General features: G+C 40.0%; 1 protein-coding gene across 7 annotated transcripts in view; it reads left to right on the forward strand.

Annotated features, from left to right (window-relative positions):
- Window positions 1–20,834, forward strand: part of ARVCF (ARVCF delta catenin family member) — a 463,598-nt gene extending 442,764 nt beyond the window's left edge. For 6 of the 7 annotated variants that reach the window (XM_072144471.1, XM_072144474.1, XM_072144473.1 and 3 more), the window contains 8 exons: window positions 2,947–3,097; window positions 4,233–4,425; window positions 4,559–4,670; window positions 5,892–5,982; window positions 8,462–8,515; window positions 9,471–9,562; window positions 12,896–13,010; window positions 14,540–20,834. In XM_072144471.1, the coding sequence (XP_072000572.1) occupies window positions 2,947–3,097; window positions 4,233–4,425; window positions 4,559–4,670; window positions 5,892–5,982; window positions 8,462–8,515; window positions 9,471–9,562; window positions 12,896–12,997 (795 nt within the window). In that variant the 3' untranslated portion in view covers window positions 12,998–13,010; window positions 14,540–20,834. The remainder of the gene's footprint in view (window positions 1–2,946; window positions 3,098–4,232; window positions 4,426–4,558; window positions 4,671–5,891; window positions 5,983–8,461; window positions 8,516–9,470; window positions 9,563–12,895; window positions 13,011–14,539) is intronic. The other variant, XM_072144475.1, reaches the window with a different exon arrangement.
- Window positions 20,835–25,387: the final 4,553 nt, after the last annotated feature.

Consider the following 25,387-nt stretch of genomic DNA (forward strand, 5'->3'; position numbering starts at 1 on the left):
AGTAGTGCTATATATACACTGACACACATGGTGATGAGATGCTGTAGTCGTGCTATATATACACTGACACACATGGTGATGAGATGCTGTAGTAGTGCTATATATACACTGACACACATGATGAGATGCTGTAGTAGTGCTATATATACACTGGCACATATGATGAGATGCTGTAGTAGTGCTATATATACACTGACACACATGATGAGATGCTGTAGTAGTTCTATATATACACTGACACATATGATGATGAGATGCTGTAGTAGTGCTATATATACACTAACACACATGATGAGATGCTGTAGTAGTGCTATATATACACTGACACACATGATGATGAGATGCTGTAGTAGTGCTATGTATACACTGACACACATGGTGATGAGATGCTGTAGTAGTGCTATATATACACTGACACACATGGTGATGAGATGCTGTAGTAGTGCTATATATACACTGACACACATGATGAGATGCTGTAGTAGTGCTATATATACACTGACATACATGGTGATGAGATGCTGTAGTAGTGCTATATATACACTGACACACATGATGAGATGCTGTAGTAGTGCTATATATACACTGACACACATGATGAGATGCTGTAGTAGTGCTATATATACACTGACACACATGATGAGATGCTGTAGTAGTGCTATATATACACTGACACACATGATGAGATGCTGTAGTAGTGCTATATATACACTGACACACATGATGAGATGCTGTAGTAGTGCTATATATACACTGACACACATGATGATGAGATGCTGTAGTAGTGCTATATATACACTGACACACATGATGATGAGATGCTGTAGTAGTGCTATATATACACTGACACACATGATGAGATGCTGTAGTAGTGCTATATATACACACTGACACACATGATGAGATGCTGTAGTAGTGCTATATATACACTGACACACATGATGAGATACTGTAGTAGTGCTATATATACACTGACACACATGATGAGATGCTGTAGTAGTGCTATATATACACTGACACACATGATGATGAGATGCTGTAGTAGTGCTATATATACACTGACACGCATGATGATGAGATGCTGTAGTAGTGCTATATATACACTGGCACATATGATGAGATGCTGTAGTAGTGCTATATATACACTGACACACATGATGATGAGATGCTGTAGTAGTGCTATATATACATTGAAACACATGATGATGAGATGCTGTAGTAGTGCTATATATACACTGACATACATGGTGATGAGATACTGTAGTAGTGCTATATATACACTGACATACATGGTGATGAGATGCTGTAGTAGTGCTATATATACACTGACACACATGATGAGATGCTGTAGTAGTGCTATATATACACTGACACACATGATGATGAGATGCTGTAGTAGTGCTATATATACACTGACACGCATGATGATGAGATGCTGTAGTAGTGCTATATATACACTGGCACATATGATGAGATGCTGTAGTAGTGCTATATATACACTGACACACATGATGATGAGATGCTGTAGTAGTGCTATATATACATTGACACACATGATGATGAGATGCTGTAGTAGAGCTATATATACACTGACACACATGATGAGATGCTGTAGTAGTGCTATATATACACTGACACACATGATGATGAGATGCTGTAGTAGTGCTATATATACACTGACACACATGATGATGAGATGCTGTAGTAGTGCTATATATACACTGACACACATGATGAGATGCTGTAGTAGTGCTATATATACACTGACACACATGATGAGATGCTGTAGTAGTGCTATATATACACTGACACATATGATGAGATGCTGTAGTAGTGCTATATATACACTGACACGCATGATGATGAGATGCTGTAGTAGTGCTATATATACACTGGCACATATGATGAGATGCTGTAGTAGTGCTATATATACACTGACACACATGATGATGAGATGCTGTAGTAGTGCTATATATACATTGACACACATGATGATGAGATGCTGTAGTAGTGCTATATATACACTGACATACATGGTGATGAGATACTGTAGTAGTGCTATATATACACTGACATACATGGTGATGAGATGCTGTAGTAGTGCTATATATACACTGACACACATGATGAGATGCTGTAGTAGTGCTATATATACACTGACACACATGATGAGATGCTGTAGTAGTGCTATATATACACTGACATACATGGTGATGAGATGCTGTAGTAGTGCTATATATACACTGACACACATGATGAGATGCTGTAGTAGTGCTATATATACACTGACACACATGATGATGAGATGCTGTAGTAGTGCTATATATACACTGACACACATGATGATGAGATGCTGTAGTAGTGCTATATATACACTGACACACATGATGATGAGATGCTGTAGTAGTGCTATATATACACTGACACACATGATGAGATGCTGTAGTAGTGCTATATATACACTGACACACATGATGAGATGCTGTAGTAGTGCTATATATACACTGACACACATGATGAGATGCTGTAGTAGTGCTATACCAGTAGCATTTTAATTCTTCATTACAGTTTATGCCACCAGCTTTTTTGGGAGCAAAATTTTAAATAACAACTAATTACACATTAGCTTATATTTTGAGTACCCATTTGTATATGAATTATGCTGATTCCTGGAATACCCCTTTAATATAGTAACGCAAGAACTATTTTGTCTATGTAGTAATGTATGTACAAACATTAAGCACATCTAAACTTTTTCATGTACTTTTCATAGAACACAATAACATTCTTTTCGCTGTGTAGTAATTTGTGAGGTTTCTTGACGCTTACTGTATTGTATTAGACACTGAGATGTCATGTAAAGTGTAAAAACCGGCATCAATCATTACACAATCCATTTCAGTTTTTTTCTGTAGATTGTCCTGATATGTTATTCTTGCTTTTCAGTGGTCGACTTATATCCGCGCTACAGTCCGAAAAGAGAGAGGTCTTCCAGTGCTCGTTGAATTGCTTCAGTCCGACTCCGACAAAGTAGTAAGGGCTGTAGCTATAGCTCTGAGGAATCTTTCTATGGACAGACGTAACAAAGACTTGATTGGTATGTGCTCTTCTTTCTGTTGGTTTTAATAGTCTATGAGTGTGTTTGGCAGTCCATACATTCTAATGTTGGTTTTCCATAAGGTTTTTATTTAATTTATTACTTGATTAGTATACTTCTATATCATCAACATTTGTATGAAAGTCAGATTAAATGGAACCTGACAGCAGCTTTTACCCCATGACACTAGTAGCTTTTAAAGCTCCTCCTTCTCCCACTGATGTCAGCTCGTCTGGCTGTGAGCTCTGTGAAGTTTCTGTACATGAGCACAAAGGTGGGGGCTGAGAGCTGAGGAGTCTGCAGCAGAGACAAGTCACGTGTTCTTTTTATGAAATTCATCCAAACCAAAGCCCTTTAACCTGCCTGTATCTCTGTATTTTTTTGGTTTTCATAGAACCACAAGCTTGTTGAGTTTTGAAACAGACAATTCTTTTCTTTAATCTGATACCAGACTGTGGTTCTAATACGTAATATATCGGAATCTAAAGTGACACCTGGGATCAAGCCTTTGTGTCTGATTCCTCTCAGGGAAAAAATAACAGATTTTTGGTAATTTTCACACGACTTTGGAGGAGATTTTTTTTTTTTATAGGTTGACGGGTCAGTGTACATAAAATAGTGGAAATGTCATGTCCTAGCTGAGGAAGCTGGTAGATTAGTGAGGTAAACGTACGGTAATTACGGGAAGCATTGCTACATGGTAATCAGCAAGTGACACTCTTATTAGTATGTTGTCCTGTTCTCTTTAGAATCTGCCTCTGCTTTATTTACAGTTATACAGAAATGGGGCCTTTATGTGGCTGATGCATATTTAGAGGCTGACATTTAATCTGTATTGATGTAGAGGACATTTTTCATTTGTCTATGCATTACATTCCCATCAGATGAAAAGGTAGTTGCCAGGTTTCGGAGCAGCGCTAGAGAAGCCAAGGCTGAAAATATAGATATTTAAGAAGATAGCTTAGAAATGGGAATAGTCTTAAAATCTTTACTAGTAAATATTTTATGTTAAATATAAGGAAGCAGTGATGTAAAGTGCATAAATAATAACTACATTTTAAAATTGCATGTGATGTTATCACTAAGTGTCCTGAAGTATCTGAATGGTGATGACCTTGCTTTATTTGTCCTTTAGGTAATTATGCCATGGGACAGCTGGTCCGAAATCTGCCTGGAGGGCAACAACGTCCTGCTAAGAATCTGGAGGAAGACACTGTGGTGGCTGTGCTGAACACTATCCATGAAATTGTCACAGACAGCTCTGAAAATGCCCGATCCCTGATCCAGACACAGGGGATAGAAAAACTCATCACCATCAACAAATCCAGGTACACTGCATATAAAAAATCTTCTGCACTTGGTCCTATCGCTTCTAATCTCACACACGTGACACATATCTTTGTATACGCTTGGGTGTCAAGAGCCGTTAAAACGTGTGACATTTTCTGCTACTTTATTTAGTCAGTCTCCAAGAGAGGTGAAAGCTGCCTCCCATGTCCTGCAGATGATTTGGAGCTACAAAGAACTCCGAAATTCACTTCAAAAAGAAGGTTGGAACAAAGCAAACTTCCAGGTAAAAATTTTTGTCTATATCTTTTTATGATGTTTAGCAGGTGTATGTGCTTTTTTAAATACAGTAAATTCACAGATTGTAAGCTCTTGTGATCAGTGCCTTCACTCCCATCGTTTCATATGACCATGTTGTTGCCCGCAATGTCTCTAATTTAATTTGCATATGTACCCTTTGATCTGTAAAGTTCTGCAGAATATGATAGCGGGATAAAAATAAAGATTTATTATTTATAAAACTGGTACATAAACATTCATTGTGGTGGGTGACGGTGATGATATTGAAGGGGTTGTCCGAGAGTTCCGAAAAAAAAAAACTATAGGTGGCCGGGAGCGGGCTGCTTAAAACAATAAAGATGTACTTTCCTTCCGGTGCCCTGCAGCATCCAGCGCTGCTGTCGCTCCTGTCCGGGCGCCATGTAAACAAACATGGCCGCTGGAGCAGCGCTGCATTTAGCTTCCGGCCGGCCGTGGCCGGGTACGCCTATCCGTCCCTATACATAGCATTGTGTATGGGGGCCGGAAGGTTGTCAGGTCCGGCCGGAAGCTGAATGCAGCGCTGTTCCGGCGGCCATGTTTGTTTACATGGCGCCCGGACCGGAGCGACAGCAGTGCTGGATACCGCAGGGCACCGGAAGGTAAGTACAGCTTTATTGTTTTAAGCAGCCCGCTCCCGGCCACCTATAGTTTTTTTTTTTTCAAAACGCGGACAACCCCTTTAATGGTTAACTTTAAAGGCAATTATTAGAAAACTTGTAGTATCTTGGATCCAGAGATATCTTTAGCCAATTAAGAAACCTTTCTAATGTTCTCTTATTGTCAACTAAAGGCTAAAATAATTTGTAATATTGAAAGAAAACCATTGGTCATATGGTCTACAACCTTTCTGTTTAATCTATTGTTAAAGATCTTTATGAGGTTTTTATTTTCTGTCACCCAGATTATTACATTTTATTCTGCCCAATTGTTTGGGAGAGAAAGTCTTTTGTTTTTTTGGTTTTTTTTTCCTCCTCTTACAATGAACCTACCTATTGGATATTGCTAAAAGTACTGATGGAGTCCTTGAGAAAGATAGTTGTAGGCCAAGGAGAATATTGGTCCAAGACCTTATATGCATCTCATTTTTTTCAGTTCCAGTCAAGTTTAACTTCTTGTGTTTGACATTTATTGAAGTTTATATTTAAAAGTATTTTTAACCTTGGTCCCCTTGATGTTTATGTTTCAGTCTGCCACATCAACGCTGCCAAAGGGATCTAAGAATAACGGAAAGTCTGGTTTTGATGACAGCACGCTTCCTCTAGTGGATAAAAATCAAGGTGAAAGACCTGCTACCACAGCTATATACATTTGCTGTTAAAAAAAATTTCACCTGGAGTTTGTTTGGACATATTTCAGTGTTCTTACATCAAATAACAATAGCCTTAGTGATGACCTGAAACCCCCTACTTACTTCTCAAACTTCTGTGCTACAGTGTATGGGAACTCACATAACTCAAAGGCACAAAAAAGATCCCTAAGCAATTGGCCCGAGGTAGAACTTTAAAGAGCTGCATAACCCCTTTTTTAGATACTGGTTTTTAAATGAACTCTGATCCTCCACCAGTATTTCAGGCATTTACACAATTGTGAAGTGCAACGAAATTTATTGGATATTTTAAACATTTGTAAAAAAAAAAAATAATAATAATAAACTGTAAAGTGGGGCGTGAAATATTATTCGGTCCCCTTAATTTAATACTTTGTAGCGACACCAAGTCGCTTGGGGTTTGTCTCCATCAGTTTTGCACATCGAGAGACTGAAATTATTGCCTATTCTTCCTTGGAAAACAGTGAGGTTGGATGGAGAGCGTATGTGAACAGCAATTTTCAGCACTTGCCACAGATTCTCCATTTGATTCAGGTCTGGACTTTGCCTTGGTCATTCTAACAACTGAATACTTTCATTTGTGAAACATTCCATTGTAGATTTTGCTTTATATTTGGGTTCATTGTCTTTAGGTTCATTGTTCTCAGGTATTTTGCAGACTCCAACAGGTCTTCTTCCAGAATGGTCCTGTATTTGGCTCCATCCATATACCAATCAATTTTAACCATCTTCCCTGCCCCTGCTGAACAAAAGCAGACCCAGACCATGATTCTACCGCCACCACGTGTGACAATGGGGATTATGTGTTCAGGGTGATGAGCTGTGTTGTTTTTACGCCAAACATATTGTTTCGCATTGTGACCGAAATGTTTGATTTATTTATTCAAATTTTTCAAAAGTTTTGTTTGCGGCAAACTTTAAAGAAGAGTTTTTATGGATATCTTTGAGAAATGGCTTTCTTTTTGCCACTCTTCCATAAATGCTTGATTTGTGCAGTGTACAACTGATTGCTGTCCTATGGACAGACTTTTCCACCTCAGCTGTAGATATCTGCAGCTCATCCAGAGGTCTCTTGGCTGCATCTCTGATCAGTCTTCTCCTTGCTTTAGATGAAAGTTTAGAGGGACAACTGGGTCTTAGTAGATTTGCAGTGGTCTGATACTCCTTCATATTTCAATATGATAGCTTGCACAGCGCTCCTTGGGATGTTTAAAGTTTGTGAAATCTTTTTGTATCCAAATCCGTCTTTGAACTCCTGCACAACAGTATTGGGACCTGCCTTGTGTGTTCCTTGGTCTTCATGATGCTCTCTGCGCTTTAACCATAACCGTAAGACTATCACAGAGCTGGTGTATTTATACGGAGACTTGATTACACACAGGTGTAACTTTGGACCATTCAGAGATCCTCAATGAACTTCTGTGAGTTTGCTCCACTAAAAGTAAAGGGACCGAAAAATATTTCACGCCCCACTTTTCAGTTTATCATTTTTTACATAAGTTTCAAATATCCAATAAATTTTGTTCCACTACACAATTGTGTGCCACTTGTTGATTCTTCACCAAAAAAATTTTAATTTTATATTTTTATGTTTGAATCCTGAAATGTGGCAAAAGGTAGAAAAGTTCAAGGGGGCTGAATACTTTTGCAATGCATTTTATAATATTTGAAATTCGCCTTTCATTTATCATCACTAGTTTCCAGTAATATTTAATACATATTATAAGGGGAAAGGAACAAGTGTGTTCCCACTATCTTCCTTCCTTTGACATCTAAAAGTCTGAAGAGGAGAGGAGGAGGGGTGCTATTGACTTATCATAGTCTGTTTGTGCTTATGAGATGCATTATATGGGAAGTTGTTTGCATCACAGCATTACTCAGCATGTACGGAAAGAAAATTGTAAGACGGTCCAACAGTGCAATGTTAGCCACGAGCGAGTTTGTTCCAATACTTGCAGGATTTACTGGATCGAACCTAGAATCCCTTAACTGTACTGATCTGTTCTAAATCAGTGATTATAAGTTCAACCAACGGGTGGGCAATTGGCTTTATACTTGAATAGGGCTTTTTTGACCCGCAAAATTAGAATATACTGGCACAGCAATTTGAACATGGATGAAAAAAAACATGCCTGAATAAACACATTGTACAAAATGGTTTGGTATCCAATGCGAGTCTGGTCCGCTAACACGCATGGGGAAAATACATGGGAAAGGGTCCTTATTTATTTGTATTATATTCAATTATATATGCACTAGTACCGTCTACCCTATAGTGCCAATGCTGCATGCCATTTTCTGGCTCCAGGTGCTCTTAAAAATCAGGCATATTTTGAGAACCGCATTAACTTAAAAATGTCTGCATGTTCTTGTAAGCAGATACATCTTTGTGTTACTACTGGTTAATTAGTCTTCTCGTTGCTTTATAGGAAACAAGAAGTCTGGAAGCCGCGACATGATCCCCATGGGGGAGCTTGGCCCTGGTAAGTAAACAATAGAATAGCACAGTGCACAAGAGAAATCCCTATCATATCTTTCTTTTTATATAGTCTTCTTTATGTCTGTCTCCTCACAGCAAAGCTTTAGTCAGGTATGGTTCCCAAGTCCATGCCTATTCCCAGCTGTGCAAAAAAAGATGAGACAATTGCATCTGTGTGACATCCCTTTTTCACAGATTCACATACAAACCAAAACCAGGAAACTAGGGCATGCACAAGGTTTTATCGGGAACATTTATCAAATAACAGCTCAGTGATTAGATCCATAGACTTGTATTGTAGCTATTCACTCACTGGTTTACAAAACAAACAAAAAATATGTATCAAACACTTGGTGGTATTTGATGTACATATAAATGGGAGCAGGCAGACTTTAATCTGATCATTTTCCCCATTGCCTCTGTTGATGATTTCTGTAGCTAATTATACTGAAGCTTAACCTCTGTTCATCTATTGTGGATATTGTCACATTATCTTCCTATTTTATAGATACAGTCATTATTTTGTAATATAACATTGCTGTTACTCCTGTCATACATCTGCTTATCTCTGGGTCTGGCTTTCTCCCCTTCTCTTTCCAAAACATATGCATACCCAGCTGAGACAAGCTGACCGTATTGGCAGCTTTAGTCGTAATATATTCCTATCCAACCATATGTGTTCAGCTTCTCCTAAGTCTTATCTATTTCTAATTGCAAAATTGAAGGGCGCAGGGAGGCATTCACAGTTGGTGATGTCCTTAAAACTGAGTGTGACTACATGTGCTCAGTAAGACTGAATAGCAATGAGCAATTACATAAGAAAAAGAGAAGTAACACACTGGGAGCCATATCCAAATCTCTAGAGTTTTGTTGTGACACGTCAATAATTGTGTCCACGGTTTGTTTCCCTATACTTGCCAACCTTTCAAAGCCTAAATATACTGTACATTCTTCCCTAGATGGATATTCCACTGTTGATCACAGAGATAAGGAGCGCAAGTACAGATCCAATGAAAATATGGGAGATTTGTCGGAGAAGGAGCCCTTGAAGGTACTGTTTATCAGCCGTTTCATTGGCTTTTTGGGTGAGAGGCTGACCTGAAGGGTAGTGCCAGGGTGTCACCTGCTGGTGGACCAATAAGTTGTCACGTTTCACTTCAAGCCAAAATTTTGTTTTTTGTACTATTGGGAAACGTAGAGAATACTGTCCTGGAAAGAAGACATTTGCCATTTTTTCACTTACTTTTCACATTGCACTTTTTATTTCCTGATGGTTGTTTACTTTATGGTGCCATCTACATTTAAAAAGTGAAGTGTTTTGTAAGTTTCATGGCATCCACTAGATGTCGCTCCTGGAATAGAGATGAATAGTCCACAAGTCAAGCTCAGTGTGCAATTTGCTTTTCTTTTTAGTTGAGTAGTATTGTTTGAAGATAGAAACAACAAAACTTATTTTGGGATATATTAAAGGGGTATAAATAGCTTCTCCTGTCTACCTCGACCCCCCCAACCCCCCATTACAAGACACTGACACACAAACTCGTGTGTGAGAACTACTCTACAAACTACAGATAAGGGGGGATATTTATCATACGCTGGTGCTCGTGCGCCAGCGTATGATAGCCCCGCTGCTGAAAATTCGCAGCCCGATACATCAAGAGGCTCCTGCCTCTTGATGTATCGGGCTGCCAGCAGCGCAGCGTTTATCCTAGAAAAAAACGCAGCCGGCGACCTTTCACGTATGAAAAGTCGCCGGCAGCAGCGAGTGCACAGGCACGGGGACAGTCATGCCCCGTGCAGGCCCACTCCCGGCCGCGCCCTCCACTCGGCCGGCCGCGCCCCCTCTTCACGCCCCACTGCCGTGAAGGTGGCGGATTGGGGAAAATAATCGCAAAAGCTAGCAATAAGCTAGCATATGCGATTATTTCAGGGCCTCTGCGCCACTGCGCAGAGGTCGTGATAAATATCCCCCAAGGTCTTTATCCAGGGGATGGAGGCACTCTGCATGTGTTATAGCTCAGTAGCAAAGCTGAAGTGTGTCATTGTGTATTATATGCATCTCATGGATTTCATCATCTCTCATCTGTCTCATCTCTCTTTTTCTCTGGGTCAGATACTAGTACAATGTTCAGAAGCTAAATGAAAGTGTAGTTAAACCCTGTACCCTGATAATCTAGGCACACTGTCAGCACACAACATCTCATAGCACTAGGAATACGGGATCATAATGTGTCTGCTTAGAGAGTCCCCACTCACACTGACCATCATTGAGTGAAATGAACTAAAACAGAAATAAAACTGAGTACAATTTCAAAGTAAGGGGTCTAAATGATCTTTATTGTGTAAACATCACTGGGGGATTCAAGTTTGATAACTTTCTTTCATAGGCAAATCCCTTTGAACACATTTTTCATATATTGAGAAACACCCAGCATCATCTTTTTCATACCCCGAATATCTCGTTGGGTATGGAAAACCTAAAGCAACATTTCTTTCATTATTCAATTATTCCCCCATCAAGCGCACACACACACATATATATTTATCTCAATCATGAAGCACTACCTTATTTATATATTGCTTTTTACATAAGTCCTGTCACAGTTAAAGTGATGGAGCTGACCGTAGACCACCTTGAAAATACACTCACCGGCCACTTTATTAGGTACACCATGCTAGTAACGGGTTGGACCCCCTTTTGCCTTCAGAACTGCCTCAATTCTTCGTGGCATAGATTCAACGAGGTGCTGGAAGCATTCCTCAGAGATTTTGGTCCATATTGACATGATGGCATCACACAGTTGCCGCAGATTTGTTGGCTGCACATCCATGATGCGAATCTCCCGCTCCACCACGTCCCAAAGATGCTTTATTGGATTGAGATCTGGTGACTGTGGAGGCCATTTGAGTACAGTGACCTCATTGTCATGTTCAAGAAACCAGTCTGAGATGATTCCAGCTTTATGACATGGCGCATTATCCTGCTGAAAGTAGCCATCAGATGTTGGGTACATTGTGGTCATAAAGGGATGGACATGGTCAGCAACAATACTCAGGTAGGCTGTGGCGTTGCAACGATGCTCAATTGGTACCAAGGGGCCCAAAGAGTGCCAAGAAAATATTCCCTACACCATGACCCCACCAGCAGCAGCCTGAACCGTTGATACAAGGCAGGATGGATCCATGCTTTCATGTTGTTGACGCCAATTCTGACCCTATCATCCGAATGTCGCAGCAGAAATCGAGACTCATCAGACCAGGCAACGTTTTTCCAATCTTCTACTGTTCAATTTCGATGAGCTTGTGCAAATTGTAGCCTCAGTTTCCTGTTCTTAGCTGAAAGGAGTGGCACCCGGTGTGGTCTTCTGCTGCTGTAGCCCATCTGCCTCAAAGTTCGACGTACTGTGCATTCAGAGATGCTCTTCTGCCTACCTTGGTTGTAACGGGTGGCGATTTGAGTCACTGTTGCCTTTCTATCAGCTCGAACCAGTCTGCCCATTCTCCTCTGATCTCTGGCATCAACAAGGCATTTCCGCCCACAGAACTGCCGCTCACTGGATGTTTTTTCTTTTTCAGACCATTCTCTGTAAACCCTAGAGATGGTTGTGCGTGAAAATCCCAGTAGATCAGCAGTTTCTGAAATACTCAGACCAGCCCTTCTGGCACCAACAACCATGCCACATTCAAAGGCACTCAAATCACCTTTCTTCCCCATACTGATGCTCGGTTTGAACTGCAGGAGATTGTCTTGACCATGTCTACATGCCTAAATGCACTGAGTTGCCGCCATGTGATTGGCTGATTAGAAATTAAGTGTTAACGAGCAGTTGGACAAGTGTACCTAATAAAGTGGCCGGTGAGTGTATATTCGTGGCCTGTAAGATAATTATAAAGAATTTACAGTGGGTGATAATTACACTTCCATGTGATGCTGTGTTGGAGCAATATGAGATTGATAGCAGATTACGGAGGGAAATGAATAAAAAAAAAGTGAAGAGACTGCACTGTAGGGATATAAGTGCAATATACATACACGTGGGGCAGAGTGTATGAATGGTGAATAAAAAGGTATATGGTACTGGCTCACTGGTGACATTTTTGTGGGCTCCCTAATGGCTGTTTAGTAAGCAAAATTTACATTGTTGCCCTACATGTGTTATAAATGCCAAGGTGTGATTACATATTTCTATGTATTTTAATACTCTTAATGTAATACTTAGCATGTTGATTTATAAATTGGAATGTGGTATTATTGCTCTTCTATTTTGGCACTCCTTTAACCCTTCACGTGAATAACCCCTTTTCTACAAGCCTTGGCTGGTGTTGCACCTCTTCTTGCATTAATATCTGTTTTGCTCTCTCCTTTCCTTTACTGCTGCTGCAGAATGACTCAAATAAGAAACACATTACCCGGAGTAACAGGCCTACTGTCAATCTGGTGGATGCACGCGACACTAAACCGCAGCCTGTTGACTCCTGGGTGTAATTTTGCATGCATGGTAGGTCTGGCTAATATCTTTGTGGGATCTTGGCTGTGTAACTTTTCACGACTTAAGGTATAATTCTTTTACAAATTCACCAAGTCTTAATGAGATTTGTTTCTCCTTGACACAAGACTGAAAGAAGCTCTTTTGGTTTCTGAAAGCTTTGAAATATGCATCTCCTTTCTGCTCTCACTCCCTTTTTATCTAACCTGCTTACTTCTTGTTTGGTGTGTTATTAAAGATATTGAATCTTTCTTCAAGAAATATCAAGCTTAACCTTTAATATACACTTTCAAGTGAATCAGGATGAGCGGCAATATGAAAAACAGCTCTTTTACAAAATCACTTAAAATGATTGTTATATCAGAATTATAGTTACAATAAAAAAATAAAAGAAAAGGAATGACAGTCCACTGGATAGTATAAAATAAATAGACTCAAAGGGTAATTGCAGCATCGCCTATGCCTAAATCACAAAAGATATCTGTCGGGTGAATGCTTTCTAGATCGACAGAGAAGATCCCATGTATCGGTATGCATACAGAGTTATCAATCAGTCACTGATGGGACCACCTTATAAGCATGAAAGCAGAGTATAAAATATATGTAAAATGAAAATATATAAAAGTTATATTGAATCTTCCCCTACTAAACAATATATTATTTTTATTTTGGAGCACCATTACTTCCATGGTGCTGTACAATGAATAAGGGGTTCACATACATCACATTACTATAGGAACAAATGCAAACAAGTACAAATACAAAAACTGCAGTGATCAGGAAACAAGTAGGAGGACCCTGCCCGTGAGGGCTCACAATCTATATAGGAGGGTAGATGGACACATGAGGTGAGGGAGCAGAGCAGTGCAAGTATTGTGTGTAAAAGGTGATCCTAAACAGGTGGGTTTTTAGGTTATATTTGTAGGTGGGACAGTCTGACACATTTTTGTAAAGAGAGTATGGTGAACTCATTTACTAGGCTCCCACTGCTCTGTAAGGCTAAATTCACACTATCATTCCTTACCTCCATTAAAAGAGTAAAGAACGGATGTTTATCAATTAAAAATCCTATTGACATAAATGTAAATTTTATGTCATCTGTTATGTTACGTTTAGAGAGGTATCTGTTATCCATGTGTTTTTTGGATTGAAAAAATTACAGAGGCTGAAGTACCTTTTCTCCATTTCAAAAAAATGCATGGATAATGGATCCGTGCCCAACTAACCATAACAGACGATACAAAATTTACATTGATATCAATGAGATTTTTAATTAATACGTTAAGCCAAAAATCTTTACTTTTCTTAATGGAGGTAAGGAATAGTAGTGTTGAAATGAGCCTAACAAACGCTATTTAAATTATATTGCATTTTCATGTTGACCAAGTGTCATTATTATTATTATTGTAAAATAAATATATTGTTTACAGTCATCCTGGGAAATTTTGATTGTTAGCTACATTATTTACCCATATTTATTTTTTTCCTGCTCATTCTGTTCAATCCTCTCCAGTGTACACTTTTTTTTTCTTTTGGTACAGGGATAACCTTGCTGTGATTCTTTTTGAGAAGACATTTTTTATGTTCATATTTTTTTCCAAAACCAAGAATCGCTCATTTTTAATATACATTGGAGGTATCATGCCCACCACTGCCATAACGTTTTCAAAGAAGGACCATTTTGGCAAGAGACTGTATGAAAACTGCCATCTGCTGTGACTACGAACCAAACTATGTGATCATCGCCAAAAACCTCTGTTGCTTAATTTTACTTCAGAACTGAATCTTTTTTAGTACATATGTATAGTATATATTCATAAAGTAACATTCCCTTATGAGGCTTTCTGCACCATTCATCATTGATGGAACGTTGGAGTGGTGCAGCTTGTGGGACTAGAAGATGGAAGGAAGGGAATAGTTTTTATTGGACAAGTTTCCTGCACGAAATAAAAAGCCACAGAAATTTGAGGCATTGACTTAAATTGAGCACTTTCTGCTTTTTCTTTTGGTTTTCTTTATGCTGCCTCCACTTGAACTGGGAAAAAAGAAGTTTTGTGGCCTGAGGTGCACATAATTTTATTTTCTTGCTTATAAAGTGATGGGAATATCCTAAGCATTGTGGTTTTCATCAAGGTGGAGCTAGATGTAAGTTGCTGCAAGGAATGAGAAAGTGGAGGAAAAAGTTAGATACTGTCTGTGCTGTAGACCCTGATGGTTTTGTCCTTTTTAGAAAGTATCTGAATGTGATGTAAGGCTTTACATGCCTCGATAGAGCTCCCCCCCAAGGTCATCTCTGCGTTCTGACTATGGAATGTGCTAAAGACTGGCATCTTTCAGCCAAATATTTCACCTTAACAGGACTTTTACTCCAAAATGTGCATGTCATTAACTGGAATGCAGTGTGAGCTCATACATACATTATTTTACCCATGATGAAAATGATGCATACGTACATAACACAAGAATCATACAGCTGGTGTATCCAGAGCCTGCAGCTATAGTACATTCATCTATGGTTGCAATCTGTGTCCAGAATATTCTGCTGTACAATAATTTTTGCCTTTGATCTCGTGCTTTTACTCTTCATTCACATTGCAACCAGATTTCAAGGACTACCCATCTAAGAACTGTCTTGGAAGTCTTTTCCCATCTTGCAACCACCTCAACTATTTGAAGACCTTTTCTCATGAACGCATTGCTGCAATTCTAATCCTTTGATTAAGGAATTACATTTACTGTTGAATTTTAATGTACTTTCAGTAGGTGCTCAAACAAATCTGTTCCAGAGGGTGAGGTGTGCATTCTTTTCTTGTGTTTGCAGGGACGGGACTGGGGTTTTTTATTAATGTTATATTTCATGCTGTACTAAACTTATGTGCGTAGATGTTTTCTTGGATGTAAAAATGAAAAAAAAAAATTGGTCAAGATCATCTTACTGGTTGCTATCTGTGTGAGTTTTATGGGGTCAACCTGCACCCTTGTAATCCTTACATCTGAGATGTAATTTGAATACAATCAATTTATCGGTTTCAATGCTGAAAATTTTGTGTACCCGCATTTAATACTCATGTATAATCATAGCTTAATCCACTACCTACTACAGGACGCTTGTCTCCTATACAAGGCTGCAGGTAACCCCCGTCCATAGATACGGTTTGCTGTCCAGACACACATGTATCCTACTCTAAATTAAACATTTATTAATACGGTATACAAATTTACATGTTTATAGCCTTAAGTATTCTCCTAGGATATATAATAATAAACTTTCAAAAGAACTTTGAAACTATGTCTGAGACACACACTTTGACACTGTAGCTATATATCTGAAGTGGGAAATTAACCTGCATTTTACCATCTGTATACTTGAGGAATCATTTTCTAAGGGACTGTTACTATCTTCGGCATTCCTCTTTGATCAGTGAATCTAGCGCTGCCTTTGCCTTGCAGTTCAATTTTATATGTGGTTGTGGTTCAAGTAACTCTGAACAAGCTGAAATAGACATTATAATAATCCTGGCAACAATACGTTACATGCGTTTGGCTAAATATTTCCTTGAGAAATCTCTGAACGGCTTTGGAGGAGCTGTCGGTAGTAACCTTACCAGAGGGAATAAAACTGATTTAATATCAATTTATAGATGATGATAATGATGTCTGTAGAGTCACTGAACTCCCCATAAGAAGGCCATAGTATATGGCCATGTTGCGGAGACTGGTGTTATGTACCACAAATGCCATTCTCTACTGAAATTGGCTCACTTTTTTGTAGTTTTGAGATGTTGATAGTTGACTATTGAAGTAAAAAACTCATTTGGGATTTAGAAGAAGCAATGCGTTGGCAACATAGCAAAACAATTGTGATTAATAATGAACATATATCTTAGTTATTATTTCCACTGCAATACTATTCTTACATGTCATACGTAGTGAATTGCCAAAGAATTTAAGATGAAATAGAATATAACCAAACAGTTCACATGAAAGTCCTGCCGCCCGATTTTACATGAAAGCCAGCGCAGCTGCACCAAAATCCAATCGTGTGCGACACAAACCCCAGTTAAATACCAGCAGTGCTGTGCAAAACCCCACCATGCCAGAAAATCCGTCAAAAGTGCGGCCACGGACCCTTAGTAAATAAGCCCCAATGTGCTCACCTCTTGGTGCCCGTGCACAATGCTCGTCTATGGTGGCTGTGAGCCATCTGCCGTTTTGCAGATACCTCACCGATGCTACTTCTGGGCCGGTGAATTCACCCCAACTCTGTTAAAAAAAGCTCTCTACTGTCAAATGGGTGATCTTAGGCTGCAGCAGACATCCTGACTCTGCTCATCTGACAGTAGAGAGTCGAAAATATTGACAGTGATTTTGCTCAGGACTAATGGAGAGTATAAAAACTAAATGAACTCTGAAAGAATCAATGGAACAATACCAATACAAAAAACTGGTGGCGATAAAGGTGGTATAAAGTCCTCTTCAACAGCATGATAGGTCTCACAAGGATTGTACACCTCATTTTCATTTTTCGGTTTTGCTGATCGTGATTATAACTTCATTTCTGGGCATTTTATTGGTTTTTATAATAACATGTAAAATAATGAATCTACTAATTCTGCCTCGATCAATAATTATAGTTTTTACTACACAATATTTGTTATTATATTTCTGTACTGTTTAAGAACAAAGCCAACTTTGACATCTGTGACATTTTGGTAGTCTTTCATTGCAAAATTAAAGGGGTTGGCCACTTTACGTCTTGGTTTTGTAATGTTTGTGTTAGTGTGGGAAGCAGGATATTAGGTAATTTACCAATATACATCTATTAATAGTTCTGCATCACTTTCTTCATATGTGAAGGGAAGCCTCCTATCTTTTACCTCATCAGCCAGACATTCCTGTCCATAAAATGGTCATAAATGGAGGGTCATGTGATCTCTAACTCTCCATGAACAATCGCCATTTAGAAATCACATGACCCTCCATCTGCAGCTATTTTAGGGACAGGAATGTCTGGCTGATGAAGAAAAGGACATTCACTTCACATATCAGGAAAGCAGAGCAGAACTTCTAATTCGATGTATATTGGTAAATTACCTAATATCCTGCACCCTACACATACATTACAGAAAAACATGAGGTAAAGTGGCCAACCCCTTTAATGTGTTAGAATTTCTAATAACTTGTATACATTAGATTTTTTTTTTCCAAACAACTCATTCTCACGAATAAACTGTTCTAGAGTCGTATCTATATCTATTTCCTCCGTTCACAATTCATAGTAGAAGCGACAACTGGGCAGGTGACCAGTATGTTTTATATTTAGCATGTTGTGTTGGTCAACTAGGTTTACATATGTTTTTATACAATTTTTCTCTATACATTTCATCTCAACAGTTAAGTGGAATGTGTAAGGTTAAAGGAATTGTCTGGGAATGTAGGCCTTTATAGATAGGCCTCTAATAATTGATCAGTGAGAAAGCGATATCAAGTTGTTCCTACTCGGAATACATAGCATGGAACTGGAAGAAGTGTAACTGCTTCCAGCTGCTGGCTCTGTATTTCCATCAGTTGATCATTGGGGAAACCCCAGTCACCATTCATAGTTTGATGGCCTATCCTCAGGAAACTTCTTGGATATCCCCTTTTGGAAACTCTGCTGTCATGTCTCGAAATACTGTAAACCCAATGAAATAATTTTTCTGGATCCACTTTTCTTATAACTCTTGTGTGCCATTCATTTACAGCTTCTAGAAATATGACTGAATTGCTAACTGGCTGTTACAAGTTAGTGTGTGACCCTGCTGATCCACACGATTGTGGTTTGTACATGAATCATGTTCAGTGTATTGTTTCACAGACTGACCAGACTATGTGCATTACAGTGATATATGATGCACATTGTCCCTGCTTCCCTGTGAAAAACCAGCGCTGTAATATATTCATAATCACAGCATGCTGCTTTGCTTCAGTGAGGAAGAAGGGGCTCCTTCGATCATATATAACTATGATGCACAGTCTTATCCTCAGCACTGTGGTTGGGCTGTTGACTTTTGGAAACCTACATACCGGTAATTTTAAATGACTTAAACGTGGTGTAAACTAGATGGCTTTAGAAAGGGAGTTTAGTTGTCAGATGCCTTGTCTAGTGGAATATTAGTAGGATAATTGCTTGAATTGTCAGTAACACTTAGACTGTAAGATAGTCATGATTTCTACAAGTGAACGACATTAGAAGGCAACAATTTGTAGTCCTTTTAGTGCTGTAACTATAAGCTGGAATTGCTAATGTAGTTTTAGGAGTGCAGCCACTCCAGTTTTTAGCTCAGTAGCTCCCTGCCTGATTCTACCCTAAGGGTGCGGTGACATGTGAAGCTTGCATTGCCTTTACAAACTCAAGCGTCCGGTGGCAAGCCTCGGCCCAATCACATATGCATTTACATGGAAATGCATGCTATTGGTAACCAGCACCAGGTGACTTGCATTGTAAACGTAATCCAAGTGCCACGTGTAACCACACCCTGAGGCCACTTTCACATGATAGTATTTTGCCAGTGCTTTGTATCAGTATTTTTAGGACAAAATCAGAAGCAAATGTAAATCACAGAAGATCTTTTCCATTTTGGTTGATTAGAGTCTGTTCCACTAATGCAGAATACTGCCACCTGAAAATGGTCTAAAAGAGGTAATTCCAGGACAAGGGCAAAACTTTCTTGAAGGGTGTAAATGGAATAAAATAATATGATGCTGTACTCCCCTGGTATATCCCTTTGCTCATTCAGCACCAACACTCTGGGGCTGCAGAAATTGTATAAAGTCTAATACACTTTGCCATCACTGGTGTTGGTGTTTTGTCTCTCTCTATTCCCCACTATGGGAGTCCCAAATGCATCCAAGCAAGTATGTAAAGAACTCCTACAAAAGAGTATTGAAGAGTGCACATTTATGGCCAACACCCCAGACATGACAGGGGGTCAGGAAAAGTGCGGCAGGTTCATGTGATGTTACAATTTGTTTTATTTGCAACACATCAGAATATGTGAACAAATCATAAAAATGCTGTTGTTTTATACATTTTCCGTCTTTTATACTCATTTGCCATGTAGCCATCTGTAGGTTATGGAAATTGTTCTGGTTGGAGAATAAATCTCTTCCTCTTTCATCATGGTGCCCAGAATCTGGTTTTATATACCTCCTGTATAACAGTCATCCTCACACTGATGTATCATCCTTAGGTAAAAAGAGCATTTAATAGAAAATAAGTCCAAAGTCTTCTACACAACCCTTGCAGTCCATTATTCCAAGAACTTTGTTGTGATGATCATTCTGTTAGGTGGGTAAGAGATTTCCTTGTGGACCAACCCCTTGCTTTTATGTGTCAGATCTTACAAGAAATCCCAGACTTTATTATGTCACCAGCTGATGGCAGCTAAATATTCACAAGAACAACACCTGAGAAATAGAAGTGACTAAACACAGACATGTTTGTAACTATCATGTGCCTTAAACAAACTTTCATGATAGATATAAGCAAAGATATAAGCATAATCTGCAGAAGGTTTCTAGCCTCCCCTTGCATTCTCTGCAACATTTGTATCTGTAATATAATGATTCTCAATAGGAGAACATTGACCGGTTTTAAAGTGACTGATGAAAAGTTTTGATCTTTATTTTCCCCCAAAGTGATATATTATCGGAATCAAAGAAAAAGTTGAGATAACATTGTATATTCTATGCTGATGTTCTACTAATCTGGATAGATTTAATGCCTGTTAAGTGCCAGGTGTGAAAAGATGACAAGCTTGACCTGTTTTCAATAAACCATGCCTGGAACAAACATTGCATGTGACCTTGTCCTATGTTCACGTCCCACCAGGAGGCCTATGTGGACTTTCATTGTCAATGGAATCCTGAAGCCATGAACTACCAACTACCTCTGAAAATACATTTCTCATTTTACAACACATTTTCATATAGTAGAACCCAAAAATTGTACTTGTATCATCATGAATTATGACCACATAAAAAAAAACTGCTAAATAAATTATGTTGTTGAGGGGCTGTGATCAAAACATTACATAACAGCTGCTGCTCCAAGGCTCAGAGGCTCAACGGGGGTCCTGGCAGTAAAACACTCACTAATCGCAAAGGATATGCTGTCAATATAAAAAGGAAAAACAATGAAAAATTATTTTATGAGGACTATTATAATGAACATATCAATACCCAAATTAATGCCCTCTTATGCCCCCCGGGATAAAAAATAATAAGAAAATCTGAACTAGGATATGTTTGAGCTAAAAACCTACTTAGTTGTTGTTTCTATATAAGTAACATTCTGAGTTCTGTGAACTAGCCAGAACCTCTGTGTCATAAGCTACGGAATAGACAGCTATGTCTAAATAGCTGATTACTTTACTGTCTGTTTACTTCCGGTAGATGTCACAGCTTATCTACGCCCGCTCTCTGCACTGAGCATGGCTATAAAACTCAAACATTGGCCCCATGTGAGTAGCTAGGAAAGTTTGTGTCTCCTCGTAACATTGTGGTTGGGTGACCTTCATCATAAACATTAGATTTTTTTTTCAGATTACAGAAAATGGGGCTGAGCCTTAAACTATAAAATGTCTGTCTTTAAGGGGTTAAAGAATCACAAGTACAAGAGGGATTTATTGCAGTTAGGAATTTCAACTTTTTTCCTCCCTTATGCCTTAGCCACAACAATTGAGTGGGGAGGGACGTATAGTGGGCTAGAGCAGGGACGTGCCAGCACATTAGGTATGACCTGCATGAGATCGTACTGCAGGTTGCAGCGCAATTTTACACCAGGCAGGGTCTGGCATAAGATTAATTCAGGTGAACTGAATCTGTGATAATTCACATGCAAGGCAGCCTAATGGGTCGAATGATATCTACAATGTTGTCTTTTGATGACAATCCTAAACTGATGTTGGTGCCAGAACAAGAGATCTGTGAAAGAAGTAATACAAACAGTAGGGAGGTGTGGGGATGTGTGGAGGAAGCTCCTCCACTGGCTGGTCCTGCCCTTCTCCGTCCATCATCTCAGAGCTCTAGGGAGAGGAAGAAGCAGCAGGAGTAAGGGGGGATGAGGCAAAGGTAAGTAGCAACTTTTTTTTTTTGTTGTTTAATACCCAGATACCAGGGTCTACAATAGGAGGGGGAGATGGAGGAGGACAGGAGGCTACTATATAAGGGGAGATGAAGGAGGACAAGAGGCAACAATATCAGGGGAGACGGAGGGGGACATGGGGCCACAACATAAGGGGATATGGGGGAGCACAGGAGGCCACAATATGAGGGAAGATGGAGGAAGACAGAAGGCTACAAAAATAAAGGGAGGATAAAATTAAAGCAGGATATTATATGTTCCTAAGTTGCATTATGGGGTATTATATGGGTCCTTGGGGGGGGGGGGCTCAGGAAGTGGGCATTATACTATGTGGCAGGCCATTAAATGGGTATTCCCACAAAGATAAGTTTAATAAATATACTCAGGATAACAAAATAACACATTCTCTAATTCACTGTTATTACTTAAAATTTCACAGGTATAATTCTAACCTGTCACTTATCAGTCCTGGTGTACACAATTTTTGTTGCCCCTGGACCCAACCCTGAGTTTTTGTCTGATGCTGAGCTAAGCTCCTCTCTGCCTCCAGCCCCCACCCTTGGATACCAGGTCCATTTTGCACACAGTGACTTCCTGACGGCAAACAGCAGCAGCATTGTGAGGAAAGTAAAGCTACAAGCTCAAGGGCAGATATGATTTGTGTGTGTAGATGAGATGTTGTAGAGCGAAGAATGTTATATACATCTCATCTGTAATCTGTCTCATCTCTCTTTCTATGTATCAGATCTAGTAGAATGTTGAGAAGCTAAATAAGTGTAGATAGACCCTGTATCCTGATAATCTAAGCACATTGTCAGCGCACAGCTTCTCATAGCACAGGAATCATGAAGTGTCTGCTTAGAGAGCTCCTGCCCACACTCTGGAATCTTAAACTAACCATCACTGAGTGATGGGAGCAAGAACGGCAATAGCACTGTAAAATTGTAAAGTATTGGGTTAAAAATAGAGATGAGCGAACATACTCGTCCGAGCTTGATGCTCGTTCGAGCATTAGCGTACTCGAAACTGCTCGTTGCTCGGACGAATACTTCGCCCGCTCGAGAAAATGGCAGCTCCCGCCGTTTTGCTTTTTGGCGGCCAGAAACAGAGCCAATCACAAGCCAGGAGACTCTGCACTCCACCCAGCATGACGTGGTACCCTTACACGTCGATAGCAGTGGTTGGCTGGCCAGATCAGGGGACCCTGGGATAGACTAGCCGCTGCCCGCGCTGCTCGGATCATTCTGTGTCTGGATGCCGCTAGGGAGAGAGCTGCTGCTGGTCAGGGAAAGCGTTAGGGTGTTCTATTAGAATAGTGTTAGGCAGGAGTGATTCAACAAGAACCCAACAGCCCTTCTTAGGGCTACAATAACGTTATACTTTTTTTTTTTTTGTTTGCTTGTGGCTGGGCTTGCTGGCACTAGTAGTGCAGCTAGTACCATATTGTGAGGAATTTGCAGGGGGACTTGCTACCGTTGTGTTTAGCTCTTAGTGACACACATATCCACCTCAAACACCAAAGTGGGAAAATTTATTAGGGGTTTGATTTCAATTAGGCACAGTCTGCCATTTCCTTTTTATTTTACGTTTATTTTTTCATAACTCAGCGTCATCTCATCAGTGTGCTTTCATACTTGGCTAGAAAATACCCAAAGGAGAATCCAAACGGCTTACTTACGCCTACAATAGCGTTATATATATTTTATTTCTGGTTGATCTGCTGGTGGCTGTCCTTGCTGCAGTGCATATACTAGCCAATTGTCAGGAATTTGGAGTGAGACTTGCGACCGCTGTGTTTAGCGCTTAGTGACGCACATATCCATCGCAAAGACCGAAGTGGGAAAATTTATTAGGGGTTGGATTTCAATTAGGCACAGTCTGCCATTTCCTTTTTATTTTACGTTTATTTTTTCATAACTCAGCGTCATCTCATCAGTGTGCTTTCATACTTGGCTAGAAAATAGCCAAAGGAGAATCCAAACGGCTTACTTACGCCTACAATAGCGTTATATATATTTTATTTCTGGTTGATCTGCTGGTGGCTGTCCTTGCTGCAGTGCATATACTAGCCAATTGTCAGGAATTTGGAGTGAGACTTGCGACCGCTGTGTTTAGCGCTTAGTGGCGCACATATCCATCGCAAAGACCGAAGTGGGAAAATTTATTAGGGGTTGGATTTCAATTAGGCACAGTCTGCCATTTCCTTTTTATTTTACGTTTATTTTTTCATAACTCAGCGTCATCTCATCTGGCATAGCAGTGTGCTTTCATACTTGGCTAGAAAATAGCCATAGCAATAGGATAGCATTGTTTGGTTTTAAAAACTAAAAAACACAAAAAAAAACCTAAAAAACACAAAAAAACACAAAAAAAAGTTAAAAAAAAATTCAAGTTATAACTCTCATTTTCAAAATGTTTAACCCGAGGGCTAGGGGTAGAGGACGAGGGCGGGGACGTGGGCGTCCAACTACTGCAGGAATCAGAGGCCGTGGTCCTGGGCGGGGTGAGACACCACCTGCTGATGAGGGAGCAGGGGAACGCCGCAGAGCTACACTCCCTAGGTTCATGTCTGAAGTTACTGGGACTCGTGGTAGAGCACTGTTGAGGCCAGAACAGTGCGAACAGGTGATGTCGTGGATTGCCGACAATGCTTCGAGCAATTTGTCCACCAGTCAGTCTTCCACGCAGTCCACCCATGTCACCGAAATCGGCACTCCTCCAGCTCCTGCACCTCAGCCTCCTCCCCCCCAGTCTGCCCCCTCCCAGGAAAATTTGGCATTTGAACCGGCATACTCTGAGGAACTGTTTTCTGGACCCTTCCCACAGTCACAAACCACTTGTCCGGTTGCTGCTGAGCAATTTTCCGATGCCCAGGTTTTCCACCAGTCGCAGTCTGTGGGTGATGATGACCTTCTTGACGTAGTGGAAGAAGTGTGTAAAGAGGTGTCCGACAATGAGGAGACACGGTTGTCAGACAGTGGGGAAGTTGTTGTCAGGGCAGGAAGTCCGAGGGGGGAGCAGACTGAGGGATCGGAGGATGATGAGGTGACAGACCCAAGCTGGGTTGATAGGCCGGGTGAACACAGTGCTTCTGAGACGGAGGAGAGTCCTCGACCAGAACAGGTTGGAAGAGGCAGTGGTGGGGCCAGACGGAGAGGCAGGGCCAGACCTGGTGCATCAGCGCCAAATGTGTCAACTAGTGAAGCTCCCGTGGCGAGGGCTCCTGCGGCGAGGGCTAGATTTTCAGAAGTCTGGAGGTTCT

The sequence above is a fragment of the Engystomops pustulosus genome, chromosome 1 (genome assembly GCF_040894005.1).
Source record: "Engystomops pustulosus chromosome 1, aEngPut4.maternal, whole genome shotgun sequence".
Taxonomy (NCBI): Eukaryota; Metazoa; Chordata; class Amphibia; order Anura; family Leptodactylidae; genus Engystomops; species Engystomops pustulosus.